This window comes from Anguilla anguilla, chromosome 10 (assembly GCF_013347855.1).
Source record: "Anguilla anguilla isolate fAngAng1 chromosome 10, fAngAng1.pri, whole genome shotgun sequence".
NCBI classification, from domain to species: domain Eukaryota; kingdom Metazoa; phylum Chordata; class Actinopteri; order Anguilliformes; family Anguillidae; genus Anguilla; species Anguilla anguilla.
The window spans coordinates 2159441-2175240 of record NC_049210.1 but is presented as its reverse complement, the minus strand read 5'-3'; the positions used below and the strand labels follow the sequence as shown (position 1 = coordinate 2175240).

Below are 15800 nucleotides of genomic sequence, written 5' to 3'. Positions count from 1 at the left end.
GCTGCCATACATACCCATGTCACATTCCCGACCCAACTTCCTGTTTCCAAGTTTCCCCAACTGTCAAATCCTCAAACCGGGTGTCACTTGAAACCTTTTTTTGTCCCGTCCTGATCAAAATGGCAGCCAATCAGAGCTGACCGGTGCCAAGCTGTGATCAGTGGCTGTGGATGAGAAATCCCACTAAATTCCTGTCAGTTTATATGCATTAAAAAAAAAAAATAAGAGGGTTGATTTAAAGTAGTATTTTATTTAAAAACAAGTCACCGCTTCAACAACACAACTCCCAGGCTTCATTGATATGCTGTTTGAATCAATAGCACAAAAAAAGAAAAGAAAAAAAAAAAACTGACTTTCATCTCTTCTGCACAAACACAGGCAGGTGAATTAACAACAAAATCAAAGCTACAGGTAAAGATGCAATAAACCCCCCCCTGAAAGACAGGCCATGCTCTCCTACACAAACTGCCTTCTATCCATCCCACCTATGAAAAAAAACATCTAATCAAAACTGCATACAGTTTCTCCCATATCCACTTAAATATTTCCGGGTCAACTGGTGAGAGACAGAGGCCGTGTTACCGGAGTGACATCACAATGGAGGTCGGCAGTCGGCATGGAAACCTGCAAGGAGTGCGAGCCTCGCCAGGTTTTGTTGCAGTACGGGTTTATCAGGAGGTGTACTGAGGACTTCAGGGTTAAGGCCAAAACTGTGCTCTGTGTGTGTGTTACAGTGTCTGTCTGTGTGTGTGTGTGTGTGTCTGTATCCATGTGTGTGTGTGTGTGTGCATGTGTGTGTGTGTGCATGTGTGTGTGTGGTTCCTCGCTCGGAGGGGACTCTGGGTCTTGGTGACTCGTTCTCCCAGCTCTTCGCCAAGGGGTTCCTTGTTTCCCGGTTCTCCGCCCTCCCTACGCCTCCAGCTCGAACCCGAGCCCCACCTTGTGTCCCCCGGCGTTGAAGTTCTTGCCGTCGACCAGCGCGGAGAGAGTGACCTTCACTCCTACAGAGACAGGGGGGGTGGGGGGGTGATGAATACCCTATCCTGCCTGTAGGACCGCCCCTCACTGCAGCATACAGGAAATGCACCATATCCCCAGCTCGTAAGAGCGTTGACAAGGTAAACGGGACGTAAAAGCGTTCACACAGGTATCTGGGTAACCAATGGTAACGGGCGGGCGGGGGGGGGGGGGGTGCGGCTCACCTGGCCTGAGGGTGTGTGTGTACCCGACTCCCACCAGACTGGCGTTGTTCACTTTGGCCTGCAGGGGAGAAAGTGCGTTTCATGTTAGCGAAGTGCGAAGTGCGCAGTGCGAACGGCGGGAAGCGAGTCGGGGGGGGTGGTGGGGGGGCGTCTGAATCACGCCCTCCGATCGCGGTGTGAAGGCGCGTCACTCACAGACAGCGACGCGTCCTTGTCCAGCTGGTACTTGGCACCGATGCCGAAGCGGGTGTTGTTGCTGCCGGCGGTCCAGGCCAGGCTCACCGCCGTCTCCAGCTGCTCGCTCACCTTCTGGTAGATGGAGCCGCCGAACTCCGTCCCATCATTCCTGCAACAGCCACCGAGCACGCCCAGTTAGACATAACCCCACTGAGCGTGCCCAGTCAGGCATAACCCCACTGAGCGTGCCCAGTCAGACATAACCCCACTGAGCGTGCCCAGTCAGACATAACCCCACTGAGCGTGCCCAGTTAGACATAACCCCACTGAGCATGCCCAGTCAAGCATAATGCCACTGAGCATGCCCAGTCAGACATAACCCCACTGAGCATGCCCAGTCAAGCATAACGCCAACTTCAATGCTCACACCATCAAGCTTACATTTTTACACACAAGCCATTTATACAGCTGGACAATGTGTGAAACAAATCAGGTTAATTAACTTGGGCATCAAACCTGCAACCCCTCGGTTACAGGCGCAGCTGCACAGTCAGTACACTAAAGCGGTGGTCTTCACTCCGGGTCGTGGTGGTTTGCAGGGTCCGCACGTTTTTTTGTTTTCACCTCGATTTCAGCACCCGGCTCAGACCCAGGAGACCAGGCGAGGCGAGCGAACGGCACTCACACGTTGGTGTGCAGCTGGAAGTCCCCGGCCTTGTAGCCCAGGGCGAAGTTGTTCTGCGCCAGTTTGGACTTGGCGGTGTCGAAGGCCATCTGGTACCCCGCCAGCCAGCCCTCGTACCCCAGCACGGCGGCGGCGTGCACCGTGGGGCCCGCGAAGTCGAAGTCCACGTCGCAGCCCAGGTTCATGTAGTCCCGCTTGTACCCAGTCTTCAGCTTCCCGCTCTTCTTCCTGAAACAGGAGGAGGTGGGGAAGGGGGGGGCAGAGAAGCTGGGGTGTTAAGGTCGCGACACGTGTGTGTGTGTGTGTGTGTGTGCGTGTGTGTGTAAATGAGTGGTTTAACAGTGCAAAGGGGATCCAGAGAGAGGAGCGTTACCCCGTATTTGGCACAAATGACGTGTCGAAGGTCAGCTTCAGCCCCTGAGCCAACTGCAGAGAAACAGAGAATCTCCGTTACTGTGGAACAAAAGCCAACTGCACGGTTTTACATTACATTACATTCATTTGGCAGACGCTTTTATCCAAAGCGACGTACAAAAAAAGTGCATTTCATGATCGTAGACAACTGCTGAACACGGGTTCAGTAAGGTACGATTACATATTTTGTACAGCTATTTCTAGCCGAGAACAATGAACACTATTCTGGTCTAACATCTGCAGAGCCAAACCCTAACTCTGCCTAACGGGAGTGAAGCAACACTGTCTGTCCAATAAAGGCTGTAAACAAGCATAGAAAGCATACAAACTCAGCTAGCCAACATCTGCTAAGGCAAGGACCCCAAAACTGAGATTGTGCTCTGGGTTGCCATGGCCTTGTCAGGCGGGGCAGGGGCCGACTCACCTGGTCCTCCAGGGTGATCTCGGACGTCAGGTTGTTGTCAGTGTTCCACTTCTGGCTGAAGCTCAGGCCCAGGTCCTTGGCCTTGTACTTGGTCTCCAGGGTACCAGCAGCTTTACCTGTGTCTGTGTTGCTGGAGCCAGAGGTGTTGAACTCCTGAGAGAGAGAAAGAGGGAGAGAGAGAGAGTGAATGAGAGAGAGTCAGAGAAAAGGAGGAGAGGGAGAGGGTGGGAGGACAGAGAAAGAGGAGGGAGGGAGGGAGTGAGTGAGTGATTGAGAGGAGTGAGGGAGGAAAGGAAGAAGGAAGTGCAGGAGAGAAACTCAGTAAGCCTAGCGTGACGCTGACTAGCGGCAGTACTGCTACATTGCTGCAGCGCTGTGATAAAACAGCTATGCTGACGCAGCGAGGCGCTGATGTTTGAGCTGAGCAAACACTCCTGAAACTGAAACGCCACAAACTCACACACACACGCACACAATCGCGCGCACAGACACACACAACCTTACCATCTGACAGCCGTCCACACAGGCAGCAGGGAGAAAACAGAGAAGAGGAGTTAGAGCTGGAATATAGGGCAACTACATATTCAGCCCAGCGCTAACGCCGGCCGAACATTAGCAGCTGAGCGCTAATGCAGGCAGAACATTAGCAGCCGCGTGCTAATGCCAGCCGAACATTAGCAGCTGAGCGCTAACGCAGGCTGAACATTAGCAGCTGAGCGCTAACGCTGGCCGAACCTTAGCAGCCGAGCGCTAACGCAGGCCGAACGTTAGCAGCCGAGCGCTAACGCTGGCCGAACCTTAGCAGCCGAGCGCTAACGCAGGCCGAACGTTAGCAGCCGAGCGCTAACGCAGGCCGAACGTTAGCCGCTGAGCGCTAACGCAGGATGAACATTAGCAGCCGAGCGCTAACGCAGGCCGAACGTTAGCAGCTGGTAGACGGAACGTTGGCAGCTGGTAGGTGGAAGATCAGCAGAGGGAGGGGGTAGAGGGTAGAGGGACTCTCACACAGAGCTAGCGCACACGCAGACACTTACAACTCCACTCTGGGACTTTGTCTTCAGGTCCAGCTTCACGGTCCCGAAACCTAGATTGGTGGGGGGGGGGGGGGGGGATAGAGAGGGGGATAGAGGGGAGGACAGGAGAGGTTTTGAGCAAAGTGTTCAGATGATTGTTGAGAAGAGTTTAGCCGCTAGCTGCTATCAATCAGACACAAAATCAATATCAAGCATTGAAGTGCGGGGCATTTCCCACAGGGGGAGGGGATATTTACACACTAATGTGACCGCATTCACCCCAACATGGGACAGAGAACAGGATGTGATAACATGGTCGTATTAATAATCTTAATACTTTATTTAATATTTAAACATTTAGTGTTTTAGCACTTCTATACAACACTGCCGCATATGCACCAGCAAGGAGAAAAGACTTCCCGATTGGGGCTCAGTGTCACAATCAGACCCCACCCAGCAACTCCAACGAGGATGGAAAATGTGGGGGGGAAAAAAAAAAAAAAAAAAAAAAAACCCCAACCTTAGGGTCATGAGTCAATAGGTCTTGGGTCAAAAGGTCATTGGGAAGCCCTCCAGGGAAAATGATCTGCTCCAATTGCAGATGTACGACCACAGGGGGGATTTGGGGGGGGGGGGGGGTAGCAGGTGCACAGCCTGCAAACTCATTAAATCTGCTTTACACCCCCCCCCCCCCCAACCAGAGTAATTTTATTACCCAGCACTCACTCTGAAAGCCTCCACAACATTAGCATTACAGCATCCTGTCTGTGTGTGCATGTGTGTGTGTGTGCGTGTGCATCTATGTGTGTGTGTGTGTACATTTCCATTTTCCCTTGTTTAGATGGAACCACAGCCAGCAGAGGGTTATTGCTCATGCTGGTGGTGTTTCATGGATCAGTGTGTTTTGTTGGGACCGGTGCTTCACGCCAGTTGGGATCAACATGTCCAAACACGCGTGTCACCTACCATAGCCCTTGGAGAAGATGTCTTTGGCGGACTTGCCCAGGTCGGCGTACGCAGGAGGAACAGCCATGGCGTCTGTGGGAGGGACCAGTAAAAGGGGCGTGGTTAGTGCAAACAAGGAATAGATTCCCTCCTCTCATTGGTCACTCCTCCCAGCACGGCCGGCCCCAGTCCAGGCAGGCCAGGCGACCTTTACCCCCCCGTTCCAGGGTTGGGGACCCCAGCAGGACCAGGGCTAGGGGACCTCTGTTTTATATGCTAGTATAGAAACACATTTGCACTGGATGACAAGGTTGAGTTTTGCAGTGTTTGGTCAGAGTGGAGATTCACTGAAATATGAGACACAGTTTTATGTTCACCGACTACAGACAATTCTTCTAAGCAGCCCACCAACGAAATAAACACTGCTCCTCCCAACAGCCAATCAGAGAAGCCCAACCCGTCCTCTCAGCCAATCCAAGCTCCGTCGGTCGCCTGCCAGATATGGACTGGAAAAGCAGGCCAGCTACATGTGATTGGCTCTTAGACCGCAGGAAATTGCATCATTGCTTTGTCTGTAGGGGCGTTTACACACAACAGGCTACACTACTGTGACCAATCGGACGCTTCCGCCCACAGTAATGACACAGCAGTACTGCATCCACCCCCTTGGCTTCAGCTGTACATGATTACAGCATAAACAAGCCAGGGCCGTGGAGGGGGGGGGGGGGGGGGGGTAGAAATCAGGGGGGCAGGCTGGGTCATTTTTAGGACTAGACCAATCCCACTGTTTACAAAACAGCCCCGCCCGCCCCCCCCCCCCCCTTATTGTGATCAGTGAGTGTCGTGTGTGTGGCCATGAGCATGATCACTGCGTGAGTACTGCGTGTGCTGTGTAGGAGTCCTTTAGTGTGATCAGTGTGTGATCAGTGTGTGTGCTGTGTAGGAGTCCTTTAGTGTGATCAGTGTGTGTGCTGTGTGGGAGTCCTTTAGTGTGATCAGTGTGTGTGTGCTGTGTAGGAGTCCTTTAGTGTGATCAGTGTGTGTGTGCTGTGTAGGAGTCCTTTAGTGTGATCAGTGTGTGTGTGTGCTGTGTAGGAGTCCTTTAGTGTGATCAGTGTGTGTGTGCTGTGTAGGAGTCCTTTAGGGTGATCAGTGTGTGTGTGCTGTGTAGGAGTCCTTTAGGGTGATCAGTGTGTGTGTGCTGTGTAGGAGTCCTTTAGTGTGATCAGTGTGTGTGTGCTGTGTAGGAGTCCTTTAGTGTGATCAGTGTGTGTGCCGTGTTGAAGGTGACTTTCCCATTGCCTGACTTGCTCCACCTGCAGGGGTCTCCAGAGGCCAGACCACAGGCTCCCCACCCCACCCCTCCCCATCCCATCCCATTAACCCCACCCCCTCCGCGTCCCTCCTCCCCTCCCCACCTCGCTAACCCCCCCTTCCCACAGCCCAGCTGCTCCACTGCTTTCTTTGTTCTCCATTTCGTTCCTTCCTTTCTCTTGCTTGTTGTCTTCCCTGCAGTATATTTACACCCACTTTATTTAAGTCTTCCTTATGCTTCATCTCCTCCCTCCTTTTCTTTTTTCCCTTTTCCTTTTTTAGTTACAGCAGGCTGGGGTTCCAGATTATTTCCAACGCCGAACGATCACAACCAAAGCGCAGCCCGAGCGTTTCAATGTACGGCACGTTTGGAATGACTGCGCGTTAACCGGTATATCGGATTTCAGAGGTCGTCCCAGTGAACAAACTGGCCTTAAAGCACCGTGTATAAACAGCACTTCCTGCCTTTCCCGCACGCTCCTGTTCCAGCCAATCGCGTCGCTCTGCGCTGCTCACGTGCTCAACATTTAGATTCCAGAACCAGTCACAAAAGGACAACCACGTTAGATGCAGGAGCCCTTTACAGCGCTGCTGTTCCAGAAGAATGGAACCAGTGGTCAGGTTGCCAGGGGTGACCGTTAATGAGTGGCACCACAGATTCCAACTGCCACTGCTATCAAGAGGAACAGGGCTGGTAACCATACAGTGTTTCTCTGTCCATATTCTATTCTATCCACTATGTGCTAACAGGTTAAAGTGATCCCAGATAAGGGCCTGAATTCAGGAAGTGTCACGGAGCAAGAGCACTCAGTCCTTGTTCCAGCCCGATCCCCTGTCAGATAAAACACTCTACAGATCCCAGATAAGCTGAGTAGCGCAGGGACCCGGGATCCCAGCCTGCTCTGGAGGCAGAGCCCAGCTCGGGAAGCGAAGCTACGGGCACCAAACACAGCTCTGTTGTCACAGCGCTGAGGGAACGTTATAAGCTGTCCTGGGGGAACTGGGGAATGGATGAGACAGCCTGAATTTGCCTGTGTCAGTCACCCCCCCCCCCCCCCCCTCCAAGGCCCCCCATGTCCCCCAGGGACTCAGCTCTATTATTAGATCCAGTGAATCTGACACTGAGCTTCATGTGACCTGAAGCTTACGAAATACGTGGTTTTCCAAAAACCTGAATGAGCCCCCCCAGCCCGTGCCCCTACCCTCCCGCACCTCGATCACACACAACTGAGTAACAAACACCCCTGCGCTGCCTGACCCCTGCAGGTGAAACAGGCTCCAGGCACTGAGGGACACCAGCACTCCATCTGAGGACACACGTTAGCTACTGCCAACACAGCCTAAATCAAACTGATCAGAGAGCTTGGTAAATATGCGGTGAGCCAGCACTGGTGTGTGACACCGGTCATTAAATCACTTTGATGTCGAGGATTACAGCGAGAGTAAACCATCTGCTCTGGGTGAGATGTTATACTAACGCCAACATACAGGCCAGCAGTAGCGGCGAGTTAATGACACAACGGGCTTTTTTGTCAGAAGAGGAAGTCCATGAATGGGGCAGGGTCCCTCACTGGCCTGCAGTAAAAACATTTAACCACTAGAGGCGAAGAGCACAGGCAGTACCAGTTCGGCTCTGGTATTGATAACGGCGCAAGAAATTCAAGAAAATGTGATATGGCTTGTGTCCGTTGGATAAGGGTGTGTGCAGGCGAGTTACACCTCAGGAATGCATTAAAGCTATCTGTGGTGCCGTGACTTTTACACTGCGGCTCACTTTACAGGGAATTATAACGCAAGCGCCGAAATTTCACAATACCGCATCGTTACTTCTCGCATGTCAAAGCTACAAACGACAGGCACATAAAGACATGGTATGGCTTTTATACAGTGTCTTCTAGATCTAATAACAAACGTAAATAATACAATGTGAATGTTATCAATTGTAATAACTGGCTATACAGGCGACTTGTGTCTGTAGATACAAACAGCGAAAGTAAAATGTAACATTATGGGCCACAAATCGATAGACTCAATGTATAGTTATCTCGATCAATTGTCTCATCTCGTGTACCTTAATGTGTTACTATTTCAAAGACGACTTTCACAACAAGTGAATGCAACGGAGATTTGAATTTGGCTTGCTACCCATAGGAGGAAGCCAACCCAATTCGTCTCCAATGAGGTAAATTGGTAGGATTAATCGTGCGGTTTTTGTGTCATTTTGCATTTTAATTTAATTTGTACCATTTATCGCCAGGTTTTTCTCTGACATGTCTCCATTTCCTAATACTTTCCAAAGCTCTCTTGTTAACAGCAGGTGCTCTATGAGGACAATCAGATCACACAATGAGTCAAGCGTTAAAGAATGTAATGCTCGCCAGCTAGCAATGCACATTAGACGAATGTGCTGCTTAGAATAAAAGCAATTTTAACTTTTTTTACATTTTAAAAAAAATCTTCATAATCTATTGTTATTTAACAACCTCGCTGAGTTGTGAGCACGAACGCAGTAGACCGACCGTCACATCACCTTCGGTTTGGTTTCTTACACAATAGGCAACGATTTCGTGGCCCTTGCATCAGAAAACGTGCCGTGAGAAAAACCTGCCAGACCGTTTCCGTCATCCATTTAGAGCTATACTGATATCATCCTTCCCACACTACATAAAAACGATGGCAATAACGTATAACGAGATAAGATCAATTTGGCGGTTGCGACCTCATGATCATGACATGTAGTGAAAGTAAAACCAGAAGCCAGCCAGAGATCAACCATTGTTGGGTCCCGGCTCGCTCAGTAAGTCAATGAGCGCCAGACAGCAGTAGTTTTGCGTATAAAAACACATATTTAAGAAATGATAATACGCCATGTGGAAATTCTGTAATAGCAACGCCATGGACTTGACGTTTCCTTTCGGAATTCCAAGCTTGACACACGAGGGACGAACACAATACAACCCTGGTACAAGTAGCAAGCCGGCTAATTATTAACGTTAGCACCCAAAGCGCTAACAACCAGCACTTCCTTACTCTACTTTCAACGACTTTCGAGATTTGGGAAGACGTTTAAAAACACAGACATACTGGGGGATTGGATTAATATCCGGCCTCGCCTGTACAGTCAGTCGTGTGGCAGTGATCCTGGCATTGGCACTGGGAAGCAGGGCCCTCCTAGTATACTGCGTTGACTAACCGAACAGTGTGTTCTAACGTTGCTGCTGCAGCAGGCACGAATTAGGGACGAACACGCCAACACAGTCAGAAAGTACATGTTACACACCATTCCCAAACATTCCCTGTTCCCACAGCAGAATAACGCTGTTCTTACCGTTTCGTTGTGAGAAGCACTAAGCACGGCGCTTCTGTTCGGACTGAAGTAGGACACGGTGAAGGAGAGAGGTGTGCACAGTGCGCATGCGCAATACTCGCCGAAGGGGGCGGGGAGAGGGGCAGCTGTTGTATAATTATTATTGGTGAGGCTGGTATAATTTATAGTATACTTCACGGATAATCTTTAATCTAAAGTATTTTATTGTTTTAGCAAATTAAATTGTTTTTCTTTTTTTTTAGTACTTCTTTGTGAAATGGCGTTTCTGTTTCAAGCTAACTACCACCCATACATACATAAAGATGACTGTAAGAGGAAGTGTTGAAACAACCTACCCCCACGCCCAATATCCTATAGGAAATCAATTTCCGTAGGGTCAGGCAGACCAAAACAAAATGCGCTAGAGCAATCCCCGTGTTCTTCCAATGTGATTTGTCTTCTTTGCTAACACTTCACATTAGCCTTAACACTGTATGGGTACCAAATTATGTCTGATGAAAATGATTGTTAACAGAACATAATCCGAATGACTACAGAGTCCGGGGGGAAAAAATCACAGAACAAAGCACTGCATAGCGAGGATGCATGTTGAAAGTAGTGTTCACTACGAAATTACTTGCACTCGAAAATGTAGTATGTCACTATGTAAAAATCAGTATATCTGGTTTAAATTATTATTCGTATCTTAATATTTGTATGATTCAATACAATTAGATTTTACCGCCAGTTAATTTCTACGAGCGCCGTTTTACAGAATCGTGCCAAAAGGGGGCGCGCTCCTAACCAAGGTTGCTATGGTGACCAGTTTAGCTTGAGGAAACATTGAACGTCATCATTCTGCGTGTCATTCGGGGGTGACCGGTTGGTGTTAAGCTCCTGTTTGTGGTTTTAATTTATACGTAATACAAAAAGGTAACGTGTCGTGTAGTGCTCCTGCATTCTTATTTAGCATCTTAACATACTGGTACCATTGACTTCAACGATGTTTACAGCTAGGTAGCTGCCTGAGAGCTAGTAACAGCAACCTGGCGTTATGTAACTTGATGCTAAAATTGGCTCGGTAGCACTTATTTGGGTAGCCATGCAATTTAGCAAGCTTGTCATCGCCAGTGAGTGGCCAGCGCTAGCTCTGTGTAGCAATTGGTTTTTTTTTGGTGCCAAAAATAAAATGGTTTGTTTAGTGAGGTGGAAAACTACATCAGTAATTTAATACAGTTGCATTGGGTTGCCAGTTATTAAGTAGCAAGCTAACGATGACTAATATATGCGTAAGTAGGTGGTTACCTACAAGTAGGTAACCATAGGTAGTCTATATAGCTAGTTGGCAAGCAGAAATTGCCTTTCTGAAATTGGATAAATGTGACACCAAGTTGGCATCTCATGAAAGGTAAATTAATGTTATGTATTAAAATAACGTATCCGTATTGCTAACCAGGACATGGTTTGTTTTTAAACTGAATGTAGATAAATAGCTCGGGCAGTGTTTATTTATTTATTTTTCCATCTGCTCTGTTATGTCGCAGCAATGTGTGAAGGTCCCTCTATGATATCTGGACCCATCCCGCCGGACCCCACTCTTTTCCCCGAGTACTACAGAAGACCTGCCTCTGGTAATGCTGCCTGCACCGCGCCACACTAAATCTCGGATTAATAATGATACTGGATTAACGGCCATTGCCGATATGAAGAGCCTTTAAATTCCTTTAAGTGTGCTTGTCCTCGTCGCTATCCCCGTCCCTTGCCGTTCTCTCCCCAGCTAGAGGACGTTTGGAGGGGAACGCTGAGGCGAATGCAGCCCTGCTGTTGGGTCCTTTAGCCCCGGATCCCTCGCTGTATCCGGGGTGCTACAGCGCACGTGCCCCACCTCCCCGTCGGATCGGCGCCAATGCCACGCACATCCTGGAGAGGGACCGCAAGGGGATGGTGGGGTCCCTGCTCGCACTAGAGGGGGTCGCTCTTCACCCCAGCCCCCCCAGACTCAGTAAGGGCACATTTCTCTGGTATTATCACGTGGCTACATTCAATTTTGTTTGTGCAGGTGGTGGCTTTGAGGGTATAGGAAAAGATCGGCTAAAAATGATCTTGCAATTGTTCAAGTGTGTTGTGTAGACTACCATCCATATTTTGCCACAGAATGCCAGTTCACAGGCAGCTCCCTCTCATATAAGAGCTGACAGTCCACAGGCAGGAGTTTTACCAGGTATCTATGGTGTCTCAGAGCAGCAGGTGCGGGATTATGGGAAGGAGAACGTGCGGAGGCTCCGGGAGATCCAAAAACGCTGCCGGGAGCAGGAAGCAGAGAGGGAGCGCAGCCGTCCTGTTCCTGTCAAGGCTCTCTGGACCTCCCCCAAGTACCAGGATGTGCCCTCTAAAGTGATGACCCATCTGCAGGTGAGGTGGAGCTCCAGAGCTTGGGACAGTGGCTCAGAATCACAGTCAATGTCAGGCTGATTATTATCATATGTACTGAAATCATTTGACCCAAATGTAGTTAATAGAACGGAGAAAGGCTTTATATGAAAATTAAAAAAATGTAAAAAGGTTTTGCATACATGGTCATAATGAATCAGGCAGACTAGTGTTCAGCTGGTGTATTTTGCCAAATTTCCGTGATTTAAGAAATAGATGTATCCTAATGATGTAGCTTCCATTGTGCTCCAGCAGATGGTGCTGTAACCGCTTGCATTTTCAAAGACAACATTCGGCATGTAAACTTCTGCTCTTTTCCTGCAGATGGCATTGCACTGTCTGTGCCATCACCGATAGAATTTGACATAAAAACAAATACACCCACACTAGGGCATTAATAGTCTAGTAATTCAGTATTCTGTAATTCCTCACTGAATTTAGGCAACTCAACCCCAAATTCTACTCCCTGTCTGTGCTTCCCTGCTGTCTCCCTCTCCTAGGAGACCAGCCCCCCCAAGAAGCCAGAATGCCAGAATTTCCTGAAAGGACATTCCCGCTGCGGCTCCGCTGGTCTGCCCCGCCCACGCTCCAGCCCCTCCCCCAACACTGGCTACTCCCCCCACTCTGAGGTCAGCCTAGTGTGACTGATGTATGCACCTGCACGTGCTGTGCTGCTGGGAAGGTTTTGTGGGTGTGGCTGCATAGCTGATGTACATCTTGTGTTAAAGCAGGGTGATCTTTGCTGTGGATTTTTCGTGCTGGTGTTGTGTTGAGTAATGTTGGAGCTGATGTGCTGAGTGATGTTGATGCCGATGTTGTGATACGTTGAGTATTTTTGGTGGTGAGGTGTTGAGTGATATTGGTGCTAACATGGTGAGCAATGTTGGTGCTGATGTGTTGAGTAACGTTGGCGCTGACGTTATGTTATGTTGTGCAGATATGCGTGCAGGGCAGGGCTGTGGATTTTGTGAGCTTCAACGCCCGCTCAGCTGGAAAGGCCTCTCTACGCCGCTCACAGTCCCTGCAGAACCTGGCACCCAAACAAGCCCCGCCCACTCCCTCACAGAAGGGCCGTGTGCCGCAATAGTGAGTGACACCCCAACACTGCACCCCAACACAGGAGCTCCCTAATGGGGGTCACCCAAACACTGCACCCTAACACAGGAGCTCCCTAATGGGGGTCACCCAAACACTGCACCCTAACACAGGAGCTCCCTAATGGGGGTCACCCAAACACTGCACCCTAACACAGGAGCTCCCGAATGGGGGTCACCAAAATGCTGCTCTCTAACACAGCAATCTTCAAATATTGGTTACCCAGGCTCTGGGGAAACTATAGTGTGGGTTATATAGTGTGGGTTTTGTGACATTTTGTGACTGTTAAGGTGCTTTTTAAATGCCACAGAAATGTAAAAATCTCCTTTGCGCTCTTTCTGTCTCCCCCTCTGCAGTCTGGAGGAGAGGAAACAACAGTGGCGTCGTGAGGAAGAGGAGAGGAGGAAGAACACACCCGATCCCTCCATCCCACCTGGACACACCCAGATGTCCGAGCAGGAGAGACTGGAGACGCTGGAGTCTCTCAAAAACAGTACGCCATCTTTAAACTCCAACCCCTCCTCATTTCAGTCTATAAGGCAGTACGCCATCTTTAAACTCCAACCCCTCCTCATTTCAGTCTATAAGGCAGTACGCCATCTTTAAACTCCAACCCCTCCTCATTTCAGTCTATAAGGCAGTACGCCATCTTTAAACTCCAACCCCTCCTCATTTCAGTCTATAAGGCAGTACGCCATCTTTAAACTCCAACCCCTCCTCATTTCAGTCTATAAGGCAGTACGCCATCTTTAAACTCCAACCCCTCCTCATTTCAGTCTATAAGGCAGTACGCCATCTTTAAACTCCAACCCCTCCTCATTTCAGTCTATAAGGCAGTACGCCATCTTTAAACTCAACTCCCACCTCCTTTCACCGGATTCCAATGGTACTAAATCATACTTGCATGACTGACTTCCTTACTCTTTTCAGAAAATCATCATTTAAATTATGAAACCTCCTTCTCTCCCTCCCCTCTCCCCTCTCCAGCCCAGCAGTCCCTGGTGAAGGAGCTTCTCTCACTCCCAGTCCGAGTCGACACTTTGAGCGTCCGCACGCGGCGAGCTCAACTGGACCGTAAACTGTCTGAGGTGGAGGAGGCCATCAAGATCTTCTCGAGGGACAAGGTCTACGTCAAGATCGATTCCTAGCAGCCCTGGTTCTGGGGGGTCCAAACGAGGACTGCTGTCCTCACACTGCTGTCCGGTGCTTGAGGGTTTTTAATTGGACTAAGCACATACAGAACAACTGCGCAGACGATGTTTGTCTGCAGAAGAAGCTGTAACAATCCATTCCCACTTCCAGTATAACCAGGACGCATTTTTGGCAAGAGCTGTGAAACAGAATTTGTCTGTGAATCAGACTTAGTTCTCAGCTGCTAATGACTTGCTGAAATATGAACTGAATAGCAGCCTTCTGATTTTCATACAGCTCCCGGCTCTGTCCGGCACCGAGTGTTTTGTCCATGGGCCATTCTGTAGGCTTAGCCGATGCCGTCTTTGGAACATCAATTATGTAAATACACAAATTTGTGTGTGGAATTATAATAGATTCTAGTCGCGAGCTGGAACTTGATCCGGGGGGGGGGGGGGAACAGCACTGTCCACATCTTCAGCTGTCAATGTTCAGATTGAGAAGAGAAGCACCGGTGTTTGGAGGCTGTCATGTGGATAGCTGGGTTTGAGAGGACAGTGTTCTGGTGGTATGTAACCATAGCAATTCCACGAGGGGTGCGAGGTACCATAGACTCTTATAGGCCCACCAGATACTCCGCTCTGTTTTTCTGATATTTCTGCCCCCACTGAAGCCAAAACATTCCAGTTTAATATGTCTTCTGAATGTTTGAGAAAGCGTGTCAGCAAGTATAGTACTGTGGCAATAGATGCTCTGTACTGTAATACAGCACCAGAGCCTCCTGTAGTTAAGGGTCAGAGAGGATGGAAGGAACACAGGGGCTCAGTATCTGGTGACGCGACGGAAGTAAAAGTAATTCTGTTTCACTTTCATTAAATACTTAAACAAATTTTCAGACGGTGTCTGAAACGTCCTACTATTTTACATTACAGTGTACAGTTAACATTGTTGTCATATTTGCCGTCATCCATGTACAGTACATTACAAACATGATGCATTTTTTTAGAATATGAATATGAAGAAAGGTATTTTACAGCTACTGACTACAGTGGGAATAAACAGATTATGACAAAGAGATTAAATCAAAGTATATATTAACTCCAAGCTGTCACATTTACTGTGATTTTGAAGCGTGTTGTACATAATACCAACCCTACATAGGGTGTGAATAGGCCATGCAGGAGTGCTACGTCATCATACATGTCTAATATGGCTTCTCTATGAAATCCCGCAATGGAAGTCAGTATGGAGTAGTGTTAATTTGGAGCACCCTGTGACAGTCTGTGTTGCTTTCTGTATATATTTATTTATGTTTATATAGTACTTATGAAGGCATAATGCAGTTCTTATGAAGGTTTTTACAGTCTTACACTTCACAGGAGTGTATGTCTGTCTCAATTTTCCAAATCCTGTCCCGTTGAGAATTTTGGCAAGGGATATATTCTGTCTGTTGACTGATTCTTTACCCTGTATTTTTTTTTAACGAATATTGGTGTAAATATGTGTTTCATGATAATTTAATAGACTTCAATAAACTGTGAAGAACGATTTAAATTGCTATTCGGTAGTATTTGTGAGTTTATTGCAGTATTTTACCAGTGATTTTTTATCATCACGTTTCCTGTTTAACATGTTTTCTGGTTTGCAACATCTGTTAGGAACT

At 48.6% G+C, this 15800-nt stretch overlaps 2 protein-coding genes across 4 annotated transcripts; one reads left to right on the top strand and one right to left on the bottom strand.

The window, feature by feature from the left end:
• Nucleotides 1-230: 230 nt before the first annotated feature.
• On the bottom strand, nt 231-9621 carry vdac3 (voltage-dependent anion channel 3). Of its 2 annotated transcripts, XM_035380331.1 has the most exons (10): nt 9503-9621; nt 4882-4953; nt 3937-3986; nt 3407-3409; nt 2903-3055; nt 2438-2490; nt 2065-2292; nt 1398-1548; nt 1203-1260; nt 231-1001 (listed from the first exon to the last, which is right to left on the bottom strand). In XM_035380331.1, the coding sequence occupies exons 2-10, from the start codon at nt 4946-4948 to the stop codon at nt 910-912; spliced, it is 855 nt and encodes a 284-aa protein (XP_035236222.1). In that variant the 5' UTR covers nt 4949-4953; nt 9503-9621; the 3' UTR covers nt 231-909. The 2 variants fall into 2 exon arrangements, with proteins under 2 accessions (XP_035236222.1, XP_035236223.1); XM_035380332.1 differs by lacking the exon at nt 3407-3409.
• Nucleotides 9622-10318: 697 nt separating this feature from the next.
• Nucleotides 10319-15669, top strand: enkd1 (enkurin domain containing 1). 2 transcript variants are annotated; one of them, XM_035435992.1, is made up of 8 exons: nt 10319-10414; nt 11026-11112; nt 11259-11483; nt 11721-11893; nt 12412-12540; nt 12849-12997; nt 13363-13499; nt 13994-15669. In XM_035435992.1, exons 2-8 carry the CDS (start codon nt 11028-11030, stop codon nt 14152-14154), a joined length of 1059 nt encoding a protein of 352 aa, XP_035291883.1. In that variant the 5' UTR covers nt 10319-10414; nt 11026-11027; the 3' UTR covers nt 14155-15669. The 2 variants fall into 2 exon arrangements, with proteins under 2 accessions (XP_035291883.1, XP_035291882.1); XM_035435991.1 differs by lacking the exon at nt 10319-10414 and adding an exon at nt 10426-10889.
• The last annotated feature ends 131 nt before the right edge of the window (nt 15670-15800 follow it).

Bases quoted from the DNA above. Each gene is read 5' to 3' on its own strand.
- vdac3 (XM_035380331.1), bottom strand. From the start codon at position 4,948: ATGGCTGTTCCTCCTGCGTACGCCGACCTGGGCAAGTCCGCCAAAGAC. The intron at 2,491-2,902 runs GTGAGTCGGCCC...GTTTCTCTGCAG, and splicing joins AGATCACCCTGGAGGACCAG to TTGGCTCAGGGGCTGAAGCT. The intron at 2,293-2,437 runs GTAACGCTCCTC...CTCCTGTTTCAG, and splicing joins TCATTTGTGCCAAATACGGG to GAAGAAGAGCGGGAAGCTGA.
- enkd1 (XM_035435991.1), top strand. The intron at 11,113-11,258 runs GTAATGCTGCCT...TTCTCTCCCCAG, and splicing joins CTACAGAAGACCTGCCTCTG to CTAGAGGACGTTTGGAGGGG. The intron at 12,998-13,362 runs GTGAGTGACACC...CCCCCTCTGCAG, and splicing joins AAGGGCCGTGTGCCGCAATA to TCTGGAGGAGAGGAAACAAC.